Source organism: Astyanax mexicanus, chromosome 6, assembly GCF_023375975.1.
Source record: "Astyanax mexicanus isolate ESR-SI-001 chromosome 6, AstMex3_surface, whole genome shotgun sequence".
In the NCBI taxonomy this organism is placed as follows: Eukaryota; Metazoa; Chordata; class Actinopteri; order Characiformes; family Acestrorhamphidae; genus Astyanax; species Astyanax mexicanus.
Genome location: NC_064413.1, coordinates 38,807,402 through 38,835,211, shown reverse-complemented (window position 1 = coordinate 38,835,211; position 27,810 = coordinate 38,807,402). Strand labels below are relative to the sequence as shown.

Here is a 27,810-nt window from a genome sequence, read left to right as displayed (position 1 = left end):
TTGTTACCATTAACAGAGACTACAGTGGTTGATGTCATGACACAAGCTTTGTCACATTCTAATCTAAAGTCATGACAGCAATCTTGCTTGTTATAAATGATAATGATAATACAGTGATAATGTGTGCTGCTCTATGTGAACATCATGTCAGACAATGACAGTAAATTATTATTTAATTTTTTTTTTTTTTTTTTTTTTATAATTTTATTTCTAATTTTTCCCATTTTTCTCCCCAATTTACACGGCCAATTACCCAACCCACTCATTAGGACTCCCCCTATCACTAGTAATGCCACAACACACCAGGAGGGTGAAGACTAACACATGCTTCCTCCGATACATGTGAAGCCAGCCACCGCTTCTTTTCGAGCTGCTGCTGATGCAGCATTGCCGAGCAGCCAACGCGCTTGGAGGAAAGCACAGCGGCTCGGCTCTGGTACATCAGCTCACAGACGCCCTGTGCTGCAGACATTACCCTGGGAGTGATGTGGGGAGAGAGCGCCATCTACCCACCCAGAGGGAGCAGGGCCAATTTTGCTCCCTCTGACGCCGGCAGCTTGATGGCAAAGCTGCATGAGCTGGGGTTCGAACCTGCGACCTCCTGCTCATAGTGGCAGCGCCTTAGACCGCTGGACCACTCGGCGCCCAATTATTATTTAATTAATTATTTAATTTATTAAATTATTATATTATGTAGGTGCTTAACATTCATGTGTCATATTTACAAAATAATTTTCTGAAGGAAGTGCTTGCGTTTGCTTAGATATAAGTGTTATATCTTGCTAAAGTGTTACTGTGTTGTTGCTAAGACATTGCTATTGTTGTTGCTGTTGCTTGCTGTCATATCTGTCGTAGTTAGTTTTAATTACATTCATTTAATCACAGACACATTTCATTGCATTCTAATGGAAGTGTTTTGGTGGCAATAGCTTTTTTCACTTACTATATGAATACTATTGCACATGTATAAAAGCTATATATGAGCCTGTGTGTAGCCAGTAAACTCTACAAATTAAAGATGGAAAGCTATTTGAATGCAATGCAAAATGGAAAGAAAGGAGGTACTCATGTCTGAAACAATATTTAAAAAAAGGAAGAAAATAATGGGCAAACTTGCAGTGATGTATGCTGGCATATCAATGCTTTAGCATTCTATTGTAGTAGAGAACTGGCTAGATTTAATGTACTGACCTAACAAACACTATTAAGATTAGTACATATTATATACTTATAGTATTAGTGTTCCAGTAGTATGCCAATGGAACACAGCCAGTTGTCAGTAAGTCGGATTGTACAGTATACTAACATAACATGAATCCTCTGCACCCTTGGCTTACTTTTCACACATAAATCTTTAAATATTGAGTGATCCTGAAGAACTACTATATAACATTAATAGATCTGAGAGTTAGATACTGAATTGTGGGCCTATATAAAGACCCCTAGGTTTTAAAGGGCTAAAAATGGGCTGAGTGAAAATCACACACACACAATTAGCAGTATTGACTCGTCAGTCCCTATTAAGTTCTAAGATCATTAAGGCCTTCTCCAGAGCACCGTGGGTGCACAGTCTTAGCTGTCTCCAAGAGCTGCAGAAAGAAAAGAACAGGAAAGTGATACCACTGGATAACGAGGGGAAGAGATAAGAGTAGTACACTGATAACCTTAAGAGAAGCACTTTGATTAAATTAAAACCAAGGTATCAGGTAGTCTGGGCTACACACATAAAGTACAGTTCATTACCATTCTATACTGTGGAAAGTTTGGCAAATCCAAAGACTTAATTCCAGACCAACTGTTAGTTTCAGTGCACTGTATTTTTTTATCTACTCCATGTAGCAAAAGATATCAAGTCTTGTGCCTATACTGTAGGAACTGTGACTTCCTGTGATTCATCCGTGATTTGAGTAATCGTCTCTGAAATGATTAAGAGCTTCACAAATCGATTGGCTTTGAAACTACATATAAAAAACTTTCCAAAATCATTTCACAGTGTTTTTCATATGCGTGAGATTATCAAAACCTAGTAATCTGAGAAAGTTTATGAGTGGAATGGATGGTGGTTGGAAGACCCACAGGGGTTAAAAGCCCTCAATCTAACCAGATGTCATAAATATGGTCATATGAGTTATAATGTGACCTGAATTGGAGTTTTTTTTGCCTTGTGGGGTTGGAAACTCAGAAAGCTCTTTTTAAACTTTTAGAAAATTGAAAGTTTGTTGAAATTTAAGTTTATCACAAACAGTGGTGAACAAAACTTACAAATCCTGAACTTGACTCAAAGTACAAATATTATCTATAATATCTATACTATAGTATAGTAGACGGAGAATTATTTGTGTGAGAATTTATATAAAAGCAGTTGCTTATCAAATTATCCAAAGCTTGCTTATCAAAAGCTAATGTACTTTTCCTGGGTTGTAGGGGTGTAACTGACACTAGGGAAAAAAAAAACATAAGACTAATTTGTGCAAGTTACAGTTTGTTCCATCTTGTATTATATAGTCCCCCTGAGTTAGTAAATAGAGCCTTTAATGTTTAAAGTGTATTAAGGAGCAGTTCCACAGGCAGGGGATTAGCCTAGCCTTGGTTTATGCAGCTTTTGCAGGGTCTACAAAGCATAATCCCAGTCCAAAAAACTGCCCCGATGTGTTTAAATAGACACAAAATATTGGTAGGCCATGTTTTATTCTGAGTTCTTTTACATTCAAAGGTAGGAACAGTGAAAGATAAAAAATAAAGAGAGATAAAAAAAATGAACACATAAGTGACTCTTTCTACAGGATGGGCAGCCAGAAAAAAACAGGACTATTCCATTGCAATACTATATTGCGAATAGCTATAGTTACAATACCATGAAAATCGAACATTTGAAAGCTTAAAGTTTCTGGGTAACCCTCATTCCTATTAAATTACTATATTTATCTTAATAGAGCTGTGCTGTGTATTCTTCTGCAACTGCGTGCACGGAACCTCTATAGTGCTCCTGTATGGCACTAAATGCAATTAAATCCTTACAACAATGATCAGAAATATGGTTGAAAGCCTTCTTTGTACAGTAGAGACAGCTACTCCAACAAAATCAGAACAAACTTTTTTTAATATCCATTTAGATTTAAGTTTAGAACATTTATCAAATTTCACTCAAACACTTAAGATGACTGATTTGCACTGTAACACAAAAATCAAGGCATTTATTTAAACTCTGAAAGCTTGTTGGAGGTACTTAATCTAGTTAAAGATTCACAAAGCAATGGACGTTTGGGGGTGTTTAGTGAAAGATGCAGTTTAATGATGCAGATTAAAACAAAAAAATATTTTAAACACATGGGTTTATGAAATTAAGTCTCAAAATGAAATAGTCTAATACTAAAGAAGATGTAATAATTTACACAACCCCTAAATAAATTACACATACTTTATCCCCGATTACAGACACATACTGAATGTAAGGGTAAGTCCCAGAGGAAATCTGTGCTTAGTTCTTGCTGTACAAAAGGCAATTTGTCATCTTCTCTCCCTTCACACTTCCCCCTCAACATCTTCCCTCAATAACATACTCTTACCCTTACACTTTTATCTTTTTCACTGTTGTTTTTTAATATCCTGATATATCTTTGCTTATCACATATGCCAGCATTGTGTCAGATGTTTATGTAGATCTGTGTCCATTAAACAACATTACAGAGGTCCCCCAGATGCCTGACCTTACTAGAAAATGAAAAATAAATGAAAACTAACCTAAATATATATATATTCTGAAATTTTAGACTATCTTAAAATATGATAATTTATCTTAAAAACAATTACAAGAATTATAGTGAAGAATATTTAATCGCTTAAATGTTTTTAGGTAAACCACATGCTAACCAGTGCCTTCAGTTTCTATTCTAAATAAATTTCAAACCCAAACTGTGGGTAAACCCACAACTGCCTGCATGCTTATTTATCATTAGCTCTCAGTGACCTTTATGGTTATGCTATGCCCTTATACATGTACTGATACAGAAAAGAGAATTTGTGTTACACCCTTTCAAATAAAATATGTATAATTCTTTAATATTTAAAGCAATACATTATCAAATAAAAGTAAAACATAGGAAACAGCAGATTAATAGATTAATAATAGATTATTATGTTTCAGAATAGCTCAGGTAATTAAACATAAGAACTTTATACAGCCCTAAAATATGATTATTAATATGTAAGTAAATGAAGTGTGGAAAACATTGAGATACTCTAAAATGTTGTTAAAGTCACAGTTTACCTGCTTTGATGGTAAGGACTGAATGAAAGCCAGCACACGGACACTTGCTGCTGATTTCAATAATGTATAGGGGCTAAGAACCTCTGGCTGTGCTGAATTCTGGTTGCTTAACCAATAATTCACTGGTCTGAAGATCATTAGCTAATATGCTGATGCAAAGATAGGAAAATGACCTGTACTATACTAAGGTTTAAGTACACTCTATACATGGTACTTTACATTTACATTAATTTACATTATTTGAACAGCAGCATATAAGGAAGACATTGGTTTAATAAAGAAGCAAGTTTGTAATACATATTAAGTGCAAAAACCTTTTGAATTAATACATCTTCCCAACAAAGTGTACATCATGTTCATAATGTGACATCAGAATCATTCATCTCTAAAACTGATTAGAGTGTAGCTCTAGTAAAACATTCAGTTTCAAGTAGGGTTATAATAGTATGTGTATTCAAATTAAATATCGCTGTACAAAGTCTCGTGGTTTGGTGCGTGCAGAAATACTGGGTGCTGGAGCTAGGCATTCCACCTGTTGTAACATTCTTAATCCTGACTAAACACCTAAACTGCACTATACCGTGTGGTGCACCTTATTTTCCTACATCTCCACCATTACATGCAGTGGCAGACCTATACATCCTCACTGGACATGTAGAAGCACAGCGGCTAGGTGAGCTGACCTCCCCTGATAGCAGGTGGCTAATGCTAGGGGCAAAGCGCGAAACACAAGAGGTTTTTATTATTAGATGCTCTGAACTCCCCAAGACTCACCCCCGAATTGGAAGTTACTGCCTTTTTACTCCGTAGTGGTGCTAATAATAATAATAATAATAATAATAATAATAATAATAACAATAATAATAATAAACAGATTCTGTGAATCTGACACCAATAAATCTCTCCGGGTTGGTAGGAAGCGCTCTCTCCCTACACTACTCCACAGGGTGATGTTTGCAGCACAAGGCGTCTGTGAGCTGATTTATCAGAACCGACTCGCTGCGCTTTCCTCCGTGTGTGCTGTGGTGCTACTCGGTAGTGCTGCATCAGCAGATGTTCAAAAAGAATTGGTGAGAAAGAATTTGGGGAGAAAATTATATATAAAAAAGGTGTATGTGTGGAAACATTGAGCATGCTAATTTTTACACTCTACTGCATACATTATCCTCTACAGACTGTACTTACTGTCTGTTCAAATCAAATGCAAAAAAATATTTTTTTAATGTTGTATTGAACATTTCCTACCTTTACACCTCTAGTACTGAGTACTTTATAGAGATGCAATTGAACTGCCTACTACATTCAGTGTACATTTGTCCATAAATCAATGATGGCTAGGTTCCATATTTGTCTTTTGGGAGTCTTCTTGTTTAAATAAATGTAAGCATCATCCAAGCAGTCAAGTTGCTGCCTTCAAGATTTAATTTCATGAAACTTCAAATTGTGTAAATGAGATGACTCAGGTTCTTAGGACAGTTATCAGGAGCTCTTTTATTGCAGTTTTAGTACATTGTTATGACATGTAAGTGCCTGTTAAAAAAGAAACACTAAGGGGTAAAGAGGGCAAAGAGTCAGTCAGACCTTTAGTCATATTGTGTGTATTAGACTTTTTAGTCATTCACATGGAGAAAGATCTTTATTTTTGCAGTAGTGTGAAAGCTACAATAATTTCTTTGATGATGTGCTGGGTCCCCATATCACCTCTTCGTCACACTTAGAGACTTTCATACAGCTCTTTGATGTTTGTTGATAAAATTTTCCTTGGGTTTTATGCTTTTTGTTCCCATGTGGTTTTGCTTCTGTATTCGTTTTTGTTTTGTTCTCTCAATTTCGTAACTCCCACAGAGACTTAGGACTCTCTCTCTCTCTCTCTTCCTCCCTGTAAAAATACTGCTGTGTTGTAAGACTGGAGATAATCTGGATTAGGATTAGCGGTCAGTGGGCTCCAGATCTATTTCCAGGAGCCGATTGGCTAATTTCAGATTTGCAAACTTACCTCCAGTACCCTACTGCATGTATTACCCCATTACACACTCACACAAACACCCACACTGTTTCTCACACACTGCAGTGAACAGAACAGCAGTTTATTCTGACTAAGTTAGTGTGAATGGAGTAATGTAAGTTGTTTGATCTTACATGTGGTTAGGTAGTTAGGTGAGAGACAGAGGGAGTGAGAAAGACAGAGATAAATTGATCTACTGTATCTGTTACTATAGATATACAAATATCTTTACTATTTCAACAAAATCACATAGCTTTGCAAAAATGCACTTTATATTAAAAGTTACCCTTAACACATAAATGTTTAAATATTTGATTGGTTGATTGAACAAAAAGCAAAAATATATATTTTCTTTTCATGAAAAGCTTCCCCTTTGATAGGATAAATAGATATGTCCTATATTGTTCATTTTTTATTTATATTTTTATAATACTTAGTTTGGGTTTTGTTTGTAATTAAAGGGTACAGTGAACGAAAAGATTTTGAGAAATTCCAGTTTCCCATTGGAAAGTTTAGCATAGTGTACAGGCATTCTATTTGGCCACCTCTTGTGGCTACATAGGTCCTGACAGACTTGGTTATGTAACAGTGGAGGACAACTGCCACCTCTCAGACTCTGTGTGTGTGTGTGTGTGTGTGTGTGTGTGTGTGTGTGTGTGTGTGATATTTTAGCATTAAAAACTGGAAATACTTTAAAAAATATATTGTTAACAAGATCGTTTTTGTATATTATTACTGTATGTAATGAATTTCTGTTCCAAGTGAAAAATGAGTATGTATATAAGTTTACATTGGTAATAAGTCAGGTTGGTTAAATTTAGTGCAGCAATGCAAAGAGGTTTAATTGGTTTCTTTTAGCATTAATTAATTGTCACTTGCCTGTGGTGACAATAGTCACATGTTTCAAGAGTAAAAACATAAGGATTCTCTATTTATACCAAGTAAAAAAGCCAATCCTTTCCCTTCTTGTGTGTGTTTAGCTCTAGTTTTGTGATCAGCCGAGGCAGAAGATTTAGTTTTCGAGTTTTTTATAAAGGAGGGGATATTGGAGAGGAAATGGTACATGTCAGTTGCCTAGTGTTAGCTTTTAGCCTAGTGTGGATACCATTCCCTGCTAACACTTACCACTAACCACCTTCTCTGGACTCAGGAAAAAACTGCAGTCACCAGACATTGTTCTCATACTAAAACGTATTCCCTTTTTAGCTGCAACACCATATTCTCCCAAAGATGGTGATGTTTCACTTGTTGTGTAGCTTGTGGTTGTGGGGTTTGGAACTGACCAATTTTCCAGCCCTGTTTTATAGGGGTGTAACGATACACTCTGCTCATGATTTGTTTCAGTTCACAATACTGAGATCACGATTCGATTTTATCATGATATTTAAAAAAACAAAAATTAATTGTTTATTTTTTCTGAAGTGTAAAAAGTGGCATCCCCGCCACAAGATGTCATGGTGGGAGAGCATGCATTGGTTCATGGAGGTCTTCAGCTGCTTTACTTTATTTATTTTTATTTATTTTTAATATAAAAAGTAATTAATTTAAATTAATAAAAACTTAAATCTGGTTTAATGTAATGGTTTATAATTTGTCTATATCTGTAAATCAAACAATTATTTGAAGGTATCTATGGTTAATCAGCTATACCAAGAAAAATACAGATTTGATGTTTCTCCATATTAAACAATATTGTCTACAAATTAAATGTTTTAATGGATTATGTCATATATCACTTTCTTTTTGTGCAGGTACAGACTGTTGTTTCAGAAAGATGAGACAACTGCTACTGTTTAGTGCAGTGTTCTCTCAGATTCTCTCTCTCTTTCTCTTTCGCTCTCCCTGGAAAACACTAAGGCTTATGTAATCCAAGCAGCATTTAGATCTGTTTCCATTGGACCTTATGTCACCTTAGCAATCCAGGTATAGGGAAGGCTTTAATCAATGACCATAAGATGAACCCACCTACACACATGCAAAACACAAACACATATGCAGACTCTCCCACTATAATGCATTACACTTGCATGTCTCATATTTCCATTGTTTACACAAATTCCTTAACTCTTGAAGAAGCAGACCTACCAGATGTGGCCATTCAGAGTCTAAGCTTTAACAATACGTTTTTGTTAAGAGAGTAAATGATTGTGAAACAGTCTGTTCTCTGCGTTTGTTTCCGAGTGCATCTTCAAGTTGCTACTCACCTATTTGTGCTTATTCCGCTACATAGACAAAATCACTCTTTTTTCTTTTTTTTCAAAAAGCCACTCAGCCCTTCAAAGATGCAGTGTTAGACGGCGAGAGCGTGAGAGAGAGAGAGAGAGACAAAGAGAGAGAGACGCAGAGTGAGTTATGCAGCCCACTGCCCAGTGATTGTTATCTTGCCTGCCTTGTATGTTCAGACACGCAAACACACACCTAAAAATACACTTCGGAAACGGCCAAGCCAGCACCAAATCTCAACTTGCTCAAAGTGTGGTCAAACGTCAGACAGGAGATCAGAACTGGCGCGTGTATGTGTGTGTGTGGGAAGTGAGGGGCTTTTTACCATCACTGCTTAACCTTGGTGTGTGTGAAAGGGAAAGGGTTCTTGTTTTTAACCAGAATGTATTTTCTCAGGAATAGAAGTGTGCTCAGTGTTAGTGGCTACTCAACTACTCTAGCCCATGCCAATAGGTTTATGTTTATCTGCCTCAGATATCTCTATTATATGTATTAAGGCTGTAAATTAGTTTGCTTTAATTTGTTGCAAACAATTTTTTTTCTTATCCCTTTTTATACTGTTTATAATGAATTTTAAAATGTTAAATAAAGATCATTTTGAAGATCATGAATCAATGTAAGATCATTACATTGGAATTTTATATTAATTTATATTAGGTACCAGTTAAACAAAAAAAATGTCAACAATGCACAATTGAGAAAAGGACATTTTCTTAATATCTTTGTAGTAAGACTAGAGCTTGCTCCTCTTTTGCATTCAACAATTGAATGTTTATTTTATTATAGAAGCTTTAATGGAGGAAATGAATGCTACCACAGCATGTGTTTGTGTGTGTAAGAGAAAGAGAGAGAGAAGAAACGGAGGTGTAAAGGCTTTATTAGCTATTTATAAAATTAATTTCAAATGCAATAAAAAGTTATGTACTTTCTAAACTCAGCAGTAGCGACACTGTTTTACATGTGTTTCTCTGTGTATTTGTGTTTGCACGTCTGTTTGTGTACATTGATAATAACCTATAAAATACTTAATTAATTTATTTCTCCCTGTTTAGGAAACCAGCTACCCAAGAAGACACATTTGAGTGAGTATTAAGACACATATTCTCACCTGTATGCCCGTACTCATATATACTCAGCATTTACATTTTTTTTAGCAAACATGGCCACAATAGTTAATTAAACATAAAAAACAGTATTATCAGTAAACTCTAATACAAGGTTACTCTTTCACTCACAAGATAAGAATCATAAAAAAATATTCTAAATTAATTTTTTACAAACTTTGTAGCAAAGGTGTCTAAAGGTAAATAAGGGGATTTCAAGACATATTACAGTTCAATATTCTATTGTTGAAGCCATTCATCCTGTTTATACATTGTTATATTTTTCCCTTTTATTTTGCCTTATAGGTATTGACTGTTTTAAAATCTTTAGATTTAATGAGTTAATGTTTAAAGAGTCAGAAAATGTATAAAGCTATGCTATTAGATATGGTGATGTAGTTATATTTCATTTTAACTAATAGCTACACTCCTCCAACGATTTCCAGTGGTATTGTGTTCCATCAGGAGCAAATCTAGGAGCTCATCTCCATTCTCAGCCTTATAAAATCAACAAAATGAAACCTTAATATAACAGATTTAGTTTTGGACTATCCGTAAAATTCAGGTGTATTGGAATCTGTTTGTAGTTGACACTCCCTTATTACATTTGTTGATGTGCCTGATTTGCTTTTTAAGATCTGAGACTTTTTGATATTTGCCCACCCTTCGCACAGGTCCTATTGATGTAGATTTTGTACTCTTAGGGTGCGTTTATATGGCTTAGCCTTTGTGTGTTTTCTCTGTTAATTTTCTAATAATTAAAGTAAGTGTAAATGCAGGACATAAATCACAGGACGCTTTCTCATAAGATGATTGTGATATAGGCGTTATTGCAGCTAAAGTTGTGCTGAGTTGTTCAGAGGCAATGAACAAATGAGCATGTGAACATTACCAAAAATGTGGTTTAATACTTGTTTTCAGACAACTTAATTGTATAAGCCAAGATTAAGAGTCCAAGGGTTGGGTTTTATTAATTTTCTCAGCAGTTCACTTGCAGTATAATTATTCCTGTAGCCAGTGATCTGTTCACTCTAGCTCTGCTTCTTTCAGTATGTAATATTACCTAAAGCCTTTAAATTACAAAGTGCAGTATTCCAGTATAAATGTACAGAACTCAGAATTCAGAACTAAAATGTAACAATGTAGGCTTTTTTTGCGAATACAGACCAATGATCTAAAACGGCAACTGTGCATCAAATAAAATAAAATAAGTGTTTTATGTTTGAATAGCTGCAAAGGTACCTTTTTTTGCCACAGTTTCTTATTTGGCTGTATGACAGTGGTCATATTTCCCTTGAACTAGGGCAAAAAATTCTTATTTCTTAATTTTCGGTCGTTACAATACAATTCCGATATTAATATGAACAGTATAAAAGCCACTTGCTGTATGTAACAATGCACTGATAGAGCTGGGTGAAAATCACAACTTTTAAAGATATTTTCACAATACAAAGTATTTTTCATATTTTAACATTCAAACAATATGCATCAGCAGTTGCAGATGCTCTTTCATGCATAGTACAGTAGTTCTTATTTAATAATCACTGCACATCATCCAGTTTAACAGATTTTTTTACACTCTGTAATAATATCCTCAATATACTTATTAAGCTAATGGCTACATTGCTCCACCAATTTCCAGTAGTACTCTGTTCTATGCAGGGCATCTGGGTACTCTCTCATGTAAACCTGTCTTTTATTATAATGTTATTTTAACTGTTTAAATGTTGTTTAAGTATATGCTATCTAACATTTATCAGAGACACATTGAAAATGTGCACAAATACAAATAAAGTGAACATAGAGTGAAGAAAGAATGATCTGTCCCAATCCGTATCCGTACTTAACTCTGAACATAATTGAGTTTTGATGCTAACATTTAATACTAACATATCACTGGACGGTAATCTGTTATGATGTGCTTATAACATGTTTATGTCATTGTTATGTAACATTGTTCAAGTAAAATGTCTGCTAATATTTCCTTTGAGATGTCACAATGTCATAAAAGCACTGTTTACCCCTTACTTTTATGTGCATATGTGTGTATGTGTGTGCATATGCGTGTGTGTGTGTGCGTGTGTGTGTGCAGGGAGCATGGATGTGCAAATGTGGCCATGGAGTGTGAGTGAGTGATATGTGCATGTCGGGCAGCCGTGCTAGCGTGGTTAGGGAGGTGGTCTTGTAGCAGTGTAGCAGTGCATAGCTACACCTGCCACACATCCACTCACTCTGCACCTGCCTCTTTATATATTTATACTTCAGGCTCAGGAGCTATGTGTTTAAGTGTGGAGCGTAGAGATGGCATTGTTTACCACATACACACACATTCTATTTCTCTCTTTCTAGGGGTGTGTGTGTGCACCACCTGAGTTTAGATAACATCTGAGTGTATTTTTGTTAGGTTGCCGTTCAGAACTTGGCGCGGGTCTTTATTACACCTGCACATTGTGTAAGATACACACACACACACACCCTGAGTTTAGTCTCTTATTTTATTCTTATTTTACTCTTTGTGTCCCAATTTGATATTGTGCTACCTGTTGCAGATCCATACAGTTATTACTTGTTAAGCTTAATATATCTTCTGCCATTCTTTGTTACAAATAACAGTAATCATTAATTAACCCTGAATGTCTCATATAAACATGACACCCTTTGCTCTGAATGTGAAGAAACTAAAACTTATAGAAAGAACATTATGTCTTCATGTCAGTCTGTTTTTTTTGTGGCTTGTGGTTTCTTCCACTTAGATAAATGCATTGTAATTAGTTGATAATCATCAGTGCTTTGCTCTAAAGGTTATTAGAAAGAGAGAGAGAATGATGATCCTAGATTAAACCTCAAACATTTGTCATATTTATTCTGATTCATATTATTACTTTATTTATTAAGTATTTATAAAGTATTAATAAAGTGAGTAGCAGAATTAACCTTTCGGCATACAATTTGAAAAACTTTTTATACATAATTTAAGTTCATTCTAGAAATGTTGGGGAACTTCTTCTTAGCCTATCTGTTAACATAGGATTTTTTTTTTTTTGTTATTTTAGTTTCTGTTGATTGGTCCCTTGCTCAGAAATGACCACCTCATTATAACTGATTATAATTCCATAGTAATACATTTAATCAATCTATAATAATAAATGTTTTACCACCTAACAGGGAGTAGACATATACAAATAGTAAAAGTGAAAGGCTTTACTTAATGGTGCAGATCCAAAAGGCAGTGTACTTTGGCAAAAGAAGGCAAAAGTACAACAGCGGGGACATACCAGGAGTAGTTAAACAGGCAAGGGTCATATACAGCAGCAAACAAACACAAAAATAGTGCAATGCAATCGAAACAGGATCAATTCACGGAAGCAAACCAGACTATGGAAACACTTTAAAAAGTAGGTAGAACCGCAAAAAATACTCCTGGCTGAAAATGTTGGCACCTCTGAAATGTTTCTCCCAGAAAATATTTGCAGTCACACATTTTGTTATACACAGGTTTATTAACTTTGTGTATCAACCAGACAAAAGTTTTGCCACCCATAACTTAGTATTTGGTTGCTCGTCCTTAAAAATAACTGAAATCAGTTGCTTTCTATAATTATCAACAAGCTTATTACACCTCTCAACATGTATTTTGGTGTCAGAATTGACAAGCGTGACACATATGTTTTCTGCTAACTGTTTTTGTCTGTTTATTAGTGAAGAAAGGACATTAGTATTGAGGACTTACCCATATTGCAAATTTCCTCTTTACACACATTAAACAACAACAGCTACATCTATAAAAGTGCATTTTCTGAAGGAAAAGCAGAATGGTTCTGTGCTATGAAGCTGCTTAGTGTTTGCTTGGCGGTTGCCTAGGTGTTGCTAATAACACCTGGATTTACCTCCATCCACACCACAAATGTGCAGCACCCACATGCATGTGAGGGTGTGGGAGAGGATGTTTGATCATGTGTCAGAATACACTTCTCATTTTACATTTAATTATTAAATTACACTATATATGTTTTAATGAGTGGTTTACTTTTTTGACATCAGTCAAATTTGACCAGAACACAATAGGAGGGGTAAAGTTAATACAACTGAGTTAAATCTTATTAAAAATAAGCTCAGTTAAATGACCCAGATCACTCAGAGTGGTCTGATGCAAAATGCACCTTCCTTAATCAACACAGAGGGTTAGAAACAAAGCCAGTGTATACAAGTCTAAAAAACACTCACATAACACTCAAATAACATGATCATGTGGACCTAGTTTTCAATGCAGTGCCTGTTGCTTAAAACATTGTGTTTACAGTATTTATGGTAAGCCTAAAGTACAAGTTGAAAAAAATATGTAGAATTTCTTAAAAAGTAGACCTCTGCAACTGTTAAGCATGGGGTAGATCATTCATGCTTTGGGTTTGTGTTTCAACTGGTGAACATAACATTTTACAGGAAGATATTAAAATGTATTCAAATAAGTTAAAGCTAAATAAACAAAGAAGCAAATAAATATCACACCATCTGTAAAAAGCTGAAGATGTTAAGAGAAAGAATCCTACAACAGGAGAACGACTGTAAACCTACGTCAACATCCACAACAGACTCTATTAAGAGGTGCAAGCTGAAGGTTTTGCAATGTCCCTCACAGTCCCACAACCTGAACATAATTTAAAAGTCTGTGAATAAACCTCAGAAGAGCAGTACAATGTGACACAAGACTCTCATAGAAAAAGACACCAGAAGAAATACACTTTGCCTGAGATAAAATGTCTTTTTCCAGACTTTCTGATTTAAATGTTTAAATAAGTTGATTCTTATAATTTTTTAAAATATTCTTAGAGCGAAATTATTAAAAGAAGTGCAGAGGAGCAGAGTGAGTAAAGATGAGAGAGAGAGGAAGAGACAGACAGGCAGAGAGACAGACAGTCACTGAAAGAGAGAGAGAGAGAGAGAGAGAGAGACTCAGTACAGTTAGTTTGTGTGAAAGGGACAGGCCCTCTCCCGCCGTGTCATTCTCAAAAGCACACCCGCACTCACACGCATACGCGCACACGTCGACAGTAAACCACCTAATCTCTGTCTCATCTCCCACACTTAAACAGTACCATCAAGGAGAGAGATAGTGAAACACACAGTCAGAGAAATTCAGAATATTAGAAAAAAGCTTCGCCAGAGAGAGACTTCACGCGTACTGTGAAGATGATGCGAGGTAGGACCCTGTGTGTTTTGTGTATATTTGCGTGTGTATGTATGTACGTCTGTGTGTTTTGTGTGGGAGGATGGGTGGTTAAGAGAGATGCTTGTTTACATCACAACAAGATTTCTGTATGCCTCACTGTTGGCATGGCCTGCCAACCTCTGTTGGCATCGTAATCAAAAGGAAGAACACTCATGTTGCATAAAATTCTGAAGCAGGTTCGTGAAAACGACAACTTTTTTGAGTTGTCAAACTTTGTATGGTAAAAAATCTAGAAAAAATTAAATCCAGTTTGTAGTCATGTCCAATATACAGCAACTCCTGACTATTACAAAAGTTTTGTGTTTTTGGTCGTTTTCCACTCATGCGTCGCCATATTCTCATATGTCTCTGACCGAGCGAAACTCCTAATTTAAGAGTCATACTTCTGAATAGTGAAAGTGTTTGTCAGCGTCCTGCTCTGAAGAGGAAGTGTGACTGCATAAAATGTGACATTTTATCTAAAGCCCACAAATGCTTTGATGTTTAAGGTTGAGTTTGATTTTTAATAGCGTACACTTCCGGTCAGCATGCGCTTGAAGTCAGTAGGGAGGCTTGAGTGTGCCCGGTGCTCGTGGGAAGGCAACATGACAAAGAAAATCAAAAATCGGCAGAATTATTTGAAGAGACATTCGGGGGCCTTAATGTACGTAAGCAGAAAGTGAGTGAGTGTAAGATGAAAGGGATGAAAATCTTGTGTGAGCGGTGCGAGAAGCTGTCACACAGCACAGATCGCTTTAAAGTTTGGAATTCACCAGTATTTATCATCGTAACAGGTTCACTTTTTTCCCTCAGCTTGTTCATTATTTGTACAACTTTCTGCACCAGCTCCCATGCAGTGCTAGACCTCTAGTGTTTTGAGATTTTCTGTAGGTGTGGGATAGGAGCCTCTGTTAGTGAAGTGAATGAGAGGGGGTTTTCATATGTGTTCTGACACATACCTCAACCTTAAATATGCCACAACATAGTTTGTGTTTGCCTTCATCCTCACTTTAGAAACTCAGGAGTCAGCCTGCTTAGTCTCTTTGATACAAATACTGTAATCACAGCGGTAAGAGTGATGGAAATACCCTTGCTATGGTAAATAAAGACAACCTGCAGTAGCTGTAATGAATATGGTGAATATGGCAAATACAGAGAAATACGCATCATAAAGAGGGTCATTGTTTAATATAAAGGTTTCTTAAGGTGTCAAATAAATGTGCCATCTTTATACTAAGACATGCCAACTAGCCAAACATCTGTATTTAACCAATGCATTTGATTGTTGGGAGAATCTAATACATTATGTGGAGGACCTCAGGTGTAAGTAGGGGCCTTATAATATAAAAAAATGAGTTATGGTCCAAAGCATGCCAATTAAACTATCATCTATATTTAACTGTGATAGCTTAGCATAGTGTTTGATTTCTTAGAGAATCTCTCAGCTCCAGTTTTTCAGTGTTTTTTGGACTAAAATTCTAAAGTGGCAATCTGAGAGTGTTGATGTTTGAACATTTAATGGGTGTGCTCTTACATTAAAAAAAATGTAATTACTTTTCACTCTTGAGTTTTTTATTCTTTTGAACACACTCACTTCGCTAACTAGACCAAAACTGGCTTCTCGAAAAGAGTTGCGCTCAGGACATCCTTAAATAGTAGAATAAAATCCTTTACCTCTAATGTTCTCTCTAAACAATGAATCTTAATTCTTAACTTTATAATGCCATGTGGAAACAGATTTTTTTGTTAATTTGCTTGTCTCCTATACTTATAACCACTTGACAAACACGCTTTTATTAATGCCATCTTAACTGTGTTAATTTTATAACAACTGTTATATCAATTAGAGGCTAAGGGTTAATTTGTCAGAAAGCTATTGCAGTAACTATAACAATATGCATCATACTGCCACGTATGTACATGTAGTTTGGGGTTCTTAGCTTACACTGAATGATATATTTAATTTAATATTCTCTATGTACAGTTTTTTGGCGTAAGCGATGTATAACAAAATAGCTTGTAGCCCACACTGAGGAACGAAGGCCGTGTTTTGGCTCAGATGACCTTTGTCATGGCTGTGGACACGTTTCAGAGATGACTCCTATTATTGTACTTCTTTTGCCCGCAAAACTCCCCCATTTTCCATTACTGCCCACATTCGTCCCACAGCAGCCAGATATATCCTTTGGACAAAATGCTGATGAGTTCAAAGGATTGTAATTTTATTTGGAAATGCTGTGTCTGTTTCAGTGTCTCAGCATGTTTTCATCAGTAGTTTCAGGATTACGATGTAAGTGCTGACTTGCTTACTGCTTGCTTATTTAGTATCCTAATATTTAAAATAAAAAACGTGTAGCAACAGAGACTTGAATAAGATTTTTTTTTTTGAAAAAAACGAAATTTTGAAAGAATAATTATTTGTTGTTCGTTTTTACATCATTTAAATCTGTTGTGCACACATTTAATGATGGTGCTCCAAAATTACATATTATGTTATTTTTTTCACACTGACTTACATCGAATGTAGAGAAGTTTTTTCCTTCACCTGTTGACAAATTGACAAGTTTTTGTCAGACAGCTACAGTATAATGTTATTGCAGCTTATGATAAAATTGCTTACACATCACAAGTAAATTTTTGTTACTGTTCTCCTACTCTGACGCATGTAACTACTAACTATCAGTGTCGTTCCCAGTGTTGTCAAACCAAGTCTGCACCGAGTCTTCTGTAGTGGATTTGACCTAGTTAAAAAATAATTATTAAGTCAGTGTGGTCCAAATTTAGTTCAGTGCACGCTTAATGTTGCAGATCTAAATGGCTAATACAACTTACAACAAAGTGAAATAGACTAAGTATTAAATAAAATCTGTTTTGTTTTGACAGTAAAGTACATTGTTTAAATTAGTGCTTTGGTAAGCTGAAATATTTAAATTAATAATTCTCTAAAATCTATATTAAAATCAGTTGTTATTAGTTGTTTTGATGAAATATAGCTAAAACTACCTCGTTTCTTAGTCAGCAGCCTTTTTTGTTTATCTGTCAGCTTATCTGTATATTTTAGGATGACAACCCCTCATTTTTTCTGCTTTATGACTGTGTAGCAAAGTAGAGCAAAACTGGTCTTTTCCAGCAGTGAAACAGAATTAAAAGGAAGATGTTTTATAGCGGATTTAAAGCAGTACTCATGTACTCATGTACTTTGCAGGATACGCTGTTTGCACTCTTGCACTAGATTCTTACTTTACAGTGACACACACATCACATCACGAACACCCTGCCACAGAGAACTGTACCAGGTGCACTGGTAATGTGCGTGTGTATATGTGTGTGTGTGTGTGTGTTTGTTTTAAACCTATACATTTATGAAGGTGTGCATACCAATAGACACGCATAGATTTATTTGATATCCATGCTTTCATACATTTGTTGGTATAATTCCACCCAAGTGTCTACTCGTGAACAGGGGGTTAATCACAGAAAATCACTTTTATTAGAGCCTATTATAATATTGACTTTTGTTTACATTTTCAAAATATCTAGTGTACCACCGGATGATATTAAGCTTCACACGTTCGGATCCTTTTCAGCATTTCACTTTTTAACTCACATCCCGCATGAAAGAATGCCCCCTTTCTGGACTCTTCTGAGTTGTATGTTCCTGTATGAAACCTGCACTTTTATAAACCTTTCCGCTCTTTCTCTGTTTGTTTCTCTGTTTCTTTGTTTTCTATTTTTCACTTTTTTGTTTCCTTTTTTTTTTACTTTTAAAACACCTAGAATTTTGATAGTAGAGTCACAGAGTCACAGAACAATGTGTTCTAGTTCCATACTTTAATTTAAACTTGTGACAATTGTATAACAGTTTTTGTAGTTTTATACCATTTACACTGTAGACATTTTTATGATGTATTACTATTTAATTGTTTAGTGGCCTTTTTTAATTTTTTTCTATTCTTGATTTGTTGAAACGTACACATTGCAGCTAAAAGTATTTGTAAAAAGTTCTTAAACTATACAGTAATCAAGTAATAATAATGAAGTATCATATGAAGTATTCAAACTTAGAATCACTAAAACATAAAATTAGAATTTTTTGAATATTTGAATATTTTTTATTTGTTGAAAGCACTGAAATCACTCTCCCTTTTTGAGACAGTCATATGTCTGGTTTTTGCCTTGAAATTTGTCTTGAGGGTTTCCGTTCATGGAACTTTGAGATTTAAAGTGTTTACCATGTAAATTGCTGACGGAGATATCAGGAAAAGTAATAGACGGTTAAAGAGACAAGCAGTCACTTATGTATGATATTAACCCACTAATCTGGTAGCAGCTTGGTGTGTGATTTTCCACTTTTGCACCCAACCACATCAATAACACACTGTACTCTGTGTGTTACACACTGTACACACTGTACAGTTTTCATTTTCTGTTTTTTTTTTTCAACTTACTTAGTATTTAGTAATTGATATTTAATTTATTTTAGTTTACTCACAGTATTTTAAACTTGTAAAAAATGTACTTCCTAAAGCCTCTTCATCTATATTTTCATGACTAGGCTAAAAGGTAACATTATAATGCCAGAGGATGAAGAAGATTACAAATAATCATTATCAGTGTTATCAGTTAGTAGCGTGAGCTCCACTGTAGAACTTCTATAAACCCATATCAGGAATAATGCCACACTTTTCACTACTGAACCAATGAGACACTGAGCGAACTGTAGGAATTAGTCTGAGCACTCATGATCAGTAGGGGAGTTTTACTGAATACTCATACAAGCATTTAAGCAAAATAACCTTTCCTTTCCTTCCACATAAGCAATTTTAAGCAATCACACGTCTGCTACAAACATTTTTACGACAAAAGCAGGATAAACGCAATTAGATCTTGTACATCTGTTATTAAAATATTTGTTTTTATGTATGAAAAATAATATGTTTCCTTTAGCAAACTCTAACTACACATTATATCCATAAAAATATATCTTACTTATATTAGACTCATGGTATGTTCCTGTGTAATATGTTGATTTAAAAAATAAATATTTGTAATAAATAAATCTACCCGTTTGAGAGATAAAACTGATCCCACTGTATGGAAGCTGCACTTCTATGCATGGTGTGAAAACGTACCTGTTATATTATAAAAATACAAGGAAGTGAGCAAAATCTTATTGCATACTCAGTGGCTGAGCTGTTACGAAGTTTTATTAATTTACATTGTTATGAATTCGCCTGTGTTCTAGAATGCTGTTGTTAGAATTCTATTGCATTTGACAACATGAACATTAATAGGGTCAGGATGTTGGATGATCACCAGTCCACCTCATCATTAATCCTCAACTCATCCCAAAATTATAAACTGGAGCACCATCATTTCAGAGAACACAGTTCCACTGTTCCAGCACTTGGTGCTTTAAAAAACCTCTTGTCTATATCTGACATTAGGCATTATGGTGCCATTATATATATGAATATCTGCTACGGAGAGTCCTACTGTATTGATAATACAAGTTTAAAATACTAAGGTTTGTACCTATTGTTTTTTCTGATGTAAATGGAAATGTATTGCTTCAGTGTGGGTTGTTGTGCAGCATCAGCAGCACTAAATGGTATCGCTGCTTCCATCTGACTTACGGTTATAGGCCAAATGTCTGATCATATCTTTGTTTCTGTAAGCATGCATAACCTGAGTGATATAATTGATTACAACCAAGGTAAGATTTCTACGGTTATAGTGGCATTTTGCTTTTTAGGTCGGTTTACATCTTTTTATGGCAACTGTGTTAGATTTGAAGATGACAGAGATTATACAGACCGTTTTATGTAGGTTGACCGTAATTTGGTTTTCTGAAAGGAGGACACCAAAAACTAATAGCCTTAATAGTCTATATCGCTAGATTCTCTGTTTACTTCAACATAAGCGTCTAACAATAATTATAATAATAATAAAATAGCTTTTGCAGTTTTTGTTTTACTTTTACCTTTAATATTAATTATTTTAATTTTCATTCCAAAATAAATGATGATAAATGTTGATAAATATATGAATACAATTAGTAAGATAGATTACTGTGACAGTCAAACTGATTTGTGTTTGTTTACTATTGCTTCTTTTAGGTATATTTAGGCTGTGGTGGAAAGCAGTTTGAACTAGTTTTGAATAAACCATTGTTTAGAACCTCTAACTAAAATAATCAATTATTATTAAATATATCAGTTATTTTGTTATTTTTGTTAATACATTTAAAGAATCTGTTCTGCTTTCTACCACATGTGTAGTCATGCGATCCTGTTCCATCTGGAAGCAACATGTTGAACTCAAACACTGAGCGAACTGAGCAACTTGAACAGCTTGTGCCAAAGAAAAAGACTTTCTGTTGTTCATTAAATTATTGTTAAGTGGGCTCCGAGTGGTCGAGCAAGCTGAGTGCTGCCCCTTGATCAGGAGATCGCTGATTTGAATCCTGTTCATGTAGCTTGCCATCAGCTGCTGGAGCCCTGAGAGAGCACAATTGGACTTGCTCTTTCTGGGGGAGTTTATGGCGCTCTCTTCCCACATCACTTCAAAGGATGATGTAGATCAGCACAAGGCGTCTGTGAGCTGATGTATCAGAACCGAGTTGCTGCACTTTTCATCCGAGCGTGCTGTGATGCTACTGGGCAGTGCTTCACCAGCAGCAGATTGAAAAGAGGCGTAGTCACATGTATTGGAGGAGGCATGTGCAAGTCTTCACCCCTCTGATGTTGGGGCATCACTAGTGGTAGGGGGAGTCCACTCAGTGTTGGGAAATTGGCCATGTAAATTGGGGAGAAAATGGAAAAAATGATAAATAAAATAATAATAATAATAATAATATTTGTTAATTAATTACAATCATTATTTGTTTGTAAATGTAAAGGTTAAACTGTTTATTTATCGTGATACTGATTTGAAGCCATATTGCCAAGTAATGGGTTGATCAGTGGTTAATGTAGATACAGGTACATGTAAAACAATAGTGGCAAAAAGAAGGTGGTACTTAAACTTAAGCTGTAAAATCTTAAGCTGTAAAAATCTGCATGCAGAATGTCTAAGCAAATGCTGCTGTGAAATCAATGAAAAATCTCAGACATTTTAGAAACAATTTATTAATATATATATATATATATATATATATATATATATATATATATATATATATATATATATCACGTGTTAATTTGAAAAACAAATGATGGTATGTTTATATCCATGTAATGTATATTGATAAGGCTAATTCTAAGAGGCTAATATTTATTAAAATAAATGAATCCTCTTGTGCAATGATGCTTAAGTTTTCTGTGCTCTCACTCTTGTGTTATGTGTGCTGGGCCATTATCTCCTCATATCTGATGAAGCTTGGCCAGCATTAGTTTCGTTGGTGTTTTTGCGTCTGTGCGCCTCTGCCTTTGTGAGTGGTTAGCATGGACAGATAGCATGATAGACAGAGAAAGGGGGCGAGATAAGGAATGAGGACAGAAAAAGAGAAACGTGACAGCTTTTTATGCATATCAGCATGTGGTTGAGGTGGATCGAGAGATGGAGGAGAGATGGAAAGCAGAGAGAGAATATTTGCTCTTTATCAGCATGTGGTTTTAGTGGGGTGTTGAGGCAGAATTAGAATGCGAGGTAAATGCTCTGTTTAAAAGTGCGGCTGTTGCTGTGTCTGCATTTATGTGTTCATGTGTGTGAGTGTGTGTGCGTAAGTGAATGTGTGGATTGTTTTTGCTTATTTACCATTAATTGATTATACCATACATTTTTATACATATAATCATAGAGATCAGAGTCAAAATACATGGACTCAATTTAGTTGTAACTATATGCTTTTATAGCGTCTGTTGACGGACAGTTCATCCCAATAAGGGTTGGTAATATGGCTCTAAAAAGATCAAGTTCATGGTATTTTTGCGATAACAATACTCTTGGCAGTGAGACAAAACACAAGAATACACTGCAACGCAATGAAAATTTTATTTTATTATTGCAGACGATAACAGCAATATCTTCTGATATCGTTCACTATAGTCAAAATTCTTGCCAATATTATTTTGTACGATACAATGTGGTACACCCCTAATCTCAAGTCTGTTGAAGCTAGTGTTGTTCTACATTGATGTTTGGTTGGCTTTTATACTCACTGCCGTTCTGTTTGCTGTTTTTTCTATTTTTCCATTTAAATTAATAAAATGAAACTGTCTGTTAATATAAGTGTGGTTGATTAAGATATGAAATTAAGATTAAAAATAAGCAATTAGTCAAAACGATGGAAAAATTAGGTCCATTGTAACACCTAATGATCTTCTGGGTAGACGCTGAGCCTTGCGTTGTGTATGTGCCATCACCTTGGACCTGGACTTGTGTTGACGTGTGTTTAATATATATTCTTTGCCCAGTATCATTCATTGTAATATTGACATAAATTAGTATCTTTATCTTCTGCAAAAATGTAGTGTACATCTCTGTATTGCCCTTCTTCAGGCCCTGCTATATGTTTGTACTTTTTGCCTTCAGATTTTTATGTCCTCTATTGCTTGTGTACCTCATAATTTGTAAGCCGCTTTGGATAAAAGCATCTGCTTAATGCAGTGTAATGTAATGGAATGTATTGTATTATTTAATACTGCAATATATTTAGGAAGGAAATATAAATTGTAATGTCAGTTTGTTTTAATAAGGATGGACCACCATCTTGTTCAAATAGGATGATATATCCAGCTGTAACTCAAAAAAAATAGAACTAATTATCACTACATGAACTAAAATCAGTAAGCCTCTTTGTAAGATTCCTCTGATCAGATACAGATCCTCATTACTCACAAGCCAAAAGAAATCATGGAGAATAATTAAATATTTAAAAACTGTTTTTGTAGGTCTATATCCTGTCAAAAGAAAACACCACAGACTAACCAAATGTCTGTGAGTGTGCGTATGTGTGCATGTTGTTGTTGTTTTTTTTGCCTTTTTCACTTATGTGTGCTATAGACAATGTATCTCTATGAGCCACCATCCCACTCTTTGGGCCACGTTCAGACAGATTTTGATGTCCAAATTCTGCCTAAATGAGGGAGAGCCACAATGCTTAACCGAGGAGAAGCCCTTTGCTTCAGTGTGTAGTTCTCTCTCATGTACGTAACAAAAGGAACTTTGTTAAGCTGTGCTGCTGCAACAGTCAAGTGGTTTAATGTGAAATGGTTAATTGGTGACAAACTTACTAACTTCCCTGCAAAGAAACATCAGCTGGCCATCCAGAAACAAAAACATAGCCTATGCCGGTCAAGAGCTAGTAAAAGGAAGACCAGCTTGTCTTGAGCTTTTTAGCAGGGTTATGTAAACAGTGTAAATGGTGTGGTGGAGATGGTTTGATTCGCCCGTACACCACTGCTGTAAATACAAATTGCACCATGAACTCGTTATGCACAGCTATAAATGTACATTTGTTGACAAGCTGTTGAAGTGTAAGTGTTTGAAGTGAAAGAAACATGAAAATTGAAAAAATCAATCGAATTTCCCTTGAAGCTCAGACCTGTCTCTTGTTCGTTGTGTGTTACTCTTCATGTGGCCATGAATTCTTTTGGTAAAAGAAGACTAACCCTTAATCTAAATCCTTTAAAAGCAGTAAATTTCCATGGATTCAGTGTATCACGTGCCAGGTAGAGGAAGAGACAGAGAAAGTGCTGATGGGCTTCCTGTGGTTCACTCACTTGTTATTTTCTACATCAAACAACAGGAAATTTACCTGGCCCACAACTGTTCTCACTGTGCCCCCAAACACACACACCCACCTACCTACAGGCACACACACTCACACCTACGTACATGCCCACAGATACAAGCTACCTGATGTTTGGCCACAACCCCTCTACAACAATGTGCCTAATCACAACTTTATTGTTATTAAACAAATATAGGGTTGAACATAGGCCTGTCATGATAATTACATATAAACATATCGTACCATACATAAGAACAGCTACAATATTTTGTTTTTCAAAGCAAGCAAAGCCAGTTAAACTAAATGAACAAATATGCTGACTTTGTTTAAAAGCATGGTCTTTATTTAATTTTATATGTTGATGCTTTGTTTCTTTAGAATATTTAAATAAAATTAATATATGGATATTAATTATAATTCATGCTTTCTTGCTCTTGTGCTTGAAAGGGTGTTACCCTTATTTTGTAAAGGAGAGGACATATAAAAGATATAAAAGGGTATAAAATGAAAATATGTATCAGTCAAATAAACATTGTTATAATGACAGGCCTAGTTGTACAGGAGAATACAACACTGTTCTCAGGTGCAGTAAACAGTATGTTGCCATACTAAATAGAAGAATACATCAGACATCCAACTTTTCACACCTTCCCCCCCACCACACACACACACACACACACACACACACACACACACACACACACACTTCATAACCATACTGTATATGCTGCAAATATGAAGAGCTTTTCTGGAGTTCCTTCCTGTGCCCAAAATCAGGGCACACACAAGAGATGACACACTGACATCATAAACACACTGACACAGAAACACACACTTTCTCTGACACACCTCAGAGCTCCCGTGATCGATGGGTGTGTGTGGGGGGGGGGGGGGGGGGGGGTTTGATCGACTTTGCTGCACTTGGTTATACACATACACACAGGGAATTGTGACTTAATATGGTTGTGATAGACCACCTGCTTTGGACATGCCCTTCATTAACCTGTGTGATTGCACAAGTGAGGATATTGGAGAGGGGATAGACAAGGTGGAGAGAGGGAGTAAGAAAGAGAGAGAAGGGGGTAAGCAGTCATGATGGAGGAGAGAGGGCTGTGGGAGAGGGGGATGGACATTCCTGGCAGCGAAAAACAGAGATAAAAGACTTTCTTACTGGCAGGCACATCCTTTGTGAGAGAGACAGAGAAAGGGAAGGAAAAAGCAAGAGAACGCATGAAAGAGGGATAGTCAGAGTGAAAGAAAAGCCAGTAAACCACTTAAAAAGCCTCTGAGGTTGACACCTTCAAGTCCACCTCCTCACACTGTCAAATATTCCCCCACTCTCTCTCTCTCTCTCTCTTCGTCTATTTTCTATCTCTGTATTTTTTGTCGTTTTTGATGTTTTTGATCGTGCGTCAGAAACGCCCCTATCACTCAGTCCCCTCAGAACAGCATGGTCTTTGATGGGTCTGGTGGGAAAACTGGCAAGAGGAAACTTTAATTCTCAGTTATAAAAAGTCAGACTAATATGATTTTACACACTATTACACACTATTACTAACTGTTTGCAATCACTAAAAATACCCTTCGTTAAAGCCCAGCAGAAAAACTGCTGTTTACATACATGAGGACATGTTTTTACATTTTTCAGAGTTTTTTCAACCAAGTAATTCTTTTGTTACTTACGTCAGAGATAACTACACACTGAAACAAAAAGTTTAGAGGGTCTTCCTTGGGTAAGCGTTGCGGCTCTCCCTCTAGTGGATAAAAACTGCATTTCTTCATAAATCTTTACAAATCACTTACTTTTAAGATGTAAGAAAAGTTTGTGATGCGTTGTTTTTATTCAGCCACATTTTATATAGTATTGGTCTTGGTAAGTTTTCATTTATTTTTATTTATCTTAAATAAACATTGCTATCACATAAACCACTGTATTTTTTGTAAGATTTTATAAATACAGTGGCCAAGATGTTTGGCCAGTTAAACCCCTATCCAATATATTTAAATCTATTTTAGACTTTGATTAATGCAAATGAACAATAGCTGTTATTTAAACGTTTATCTCTGAATACATGTTTATTACTTTTAAAATTAGCACAAATGACACAAGCACTTTTTTATCTATTATGTAAACATTTCACTTAATGGCTTTACTTTTCAGGTTGTAAAATTTAGACTTATTTACTTATTTAAATACATCAGAACATTTTTATGATGTTCAGTTGAGTACTGCTTTCTGCCTGTTTTATTTCTAATGTTAAAATCTGTCTCAGGAACTGATTTTGTATCTCAGAACAACCCAGAGCAAACATGTATTCCGAACAAACATTTCACAAGCTGTCATTTTTTTCTGTGGTCTAGAAGTGGGTTGAGTCACTTCTTTGGAAGAATGAACTGTTAGAACCTGATAACCTGCCCCGCTCTTGTGGTTATAGGAGAGCTACCAGCTGACCTCAGGGGAAACAATTACTACTTACAGAATGTAATGGATTGCAGGCATGATTCTGTAACTGAGCTAAGTGCTTAGCCATGTGTTTAGCTAAGTGGTCACTTTAATCACTCCCAAAAAGTAATTGGCTTTTTTGTTGATGACCAGCTTTTAATTTAGTAGACAGCATGCCACAGTCTTATGTAAATGGGTGAAATCCTTTCCTTTAGTTGAATGTGTTGGACATGCTTTTGGTTGTCTTCTTGTATATTCCTTTAACAATGTTTTTAGCACAGTTTCTCATCAGCTGAGCAGACATTTCTCCACTTTCATTCTGAGGACTGTTATGGTCTATATACAGTACCAGGCAAACGTATAAACAGATAAAATAATAATATGCTGCAGAGATTTGCAGGTTGCTTGTGTTACACTGTGCCTCGCTCTGCTATGTTTAAAAAGATATGAGGGCAAAAACCTTCACAATTGCAAAAAATAGGGGAAAAAAATCTTTTTTGGAGAATTTTAAGTAAAAGTGATTGTATAGTCCTGTTAATGCTCTGATTACCAGCTATAGCAGGATGTGTGTGTGTGTCGCACACATGACTGAGTGAGGGTATGAGTGAGAAAGGTGGGTTTTGGTTCTTTGGTTACAGGACAGTGTGTGAAGACCAGATAAACACATTTAAGTTCCAAGAAGTCAGCAGGTTAGATTTACTGAAATATAGACCACATAGACACATACACACACCGGCACCCCCCCAACACCACAACACACACACAGGCATACACATCCTTAAATGATCTCCCTGCTTGGTTTTTGGGCTGCTTTCTGAAAATGTTTT

At 35.6% G+C, this 27,810-nt stretch overlaps 1 protein-coding gene across 2 annotated transcripts in view; it reads left to right on the top strand.

Moving 5' to 3' along the window:
- The window catches only part of rorc (RAR-related orphan receptor C), a 39,651-nt gene that overhangs the window by 2,366 nt on the left and 9,475 nt on the right, over window positions 1-27,810 (top strand). The window contains exon 2 of one of the 2 annotated variants that reach the window (XM_007249825.4): window positions 9,548-9,577. In XM_007249825.4, the coding sequence (XP_007249887.3) occupies window positions 9,548-9,577 (30 nt within the window). Of the gene's footprint in view, window positions 1-9,547; window positions 9,578-14,623; window positions 14,796-27,810 lie in introns of those variants that run through there. The other variant, XM_022673486.2, reaches the window with a different exon arrangement.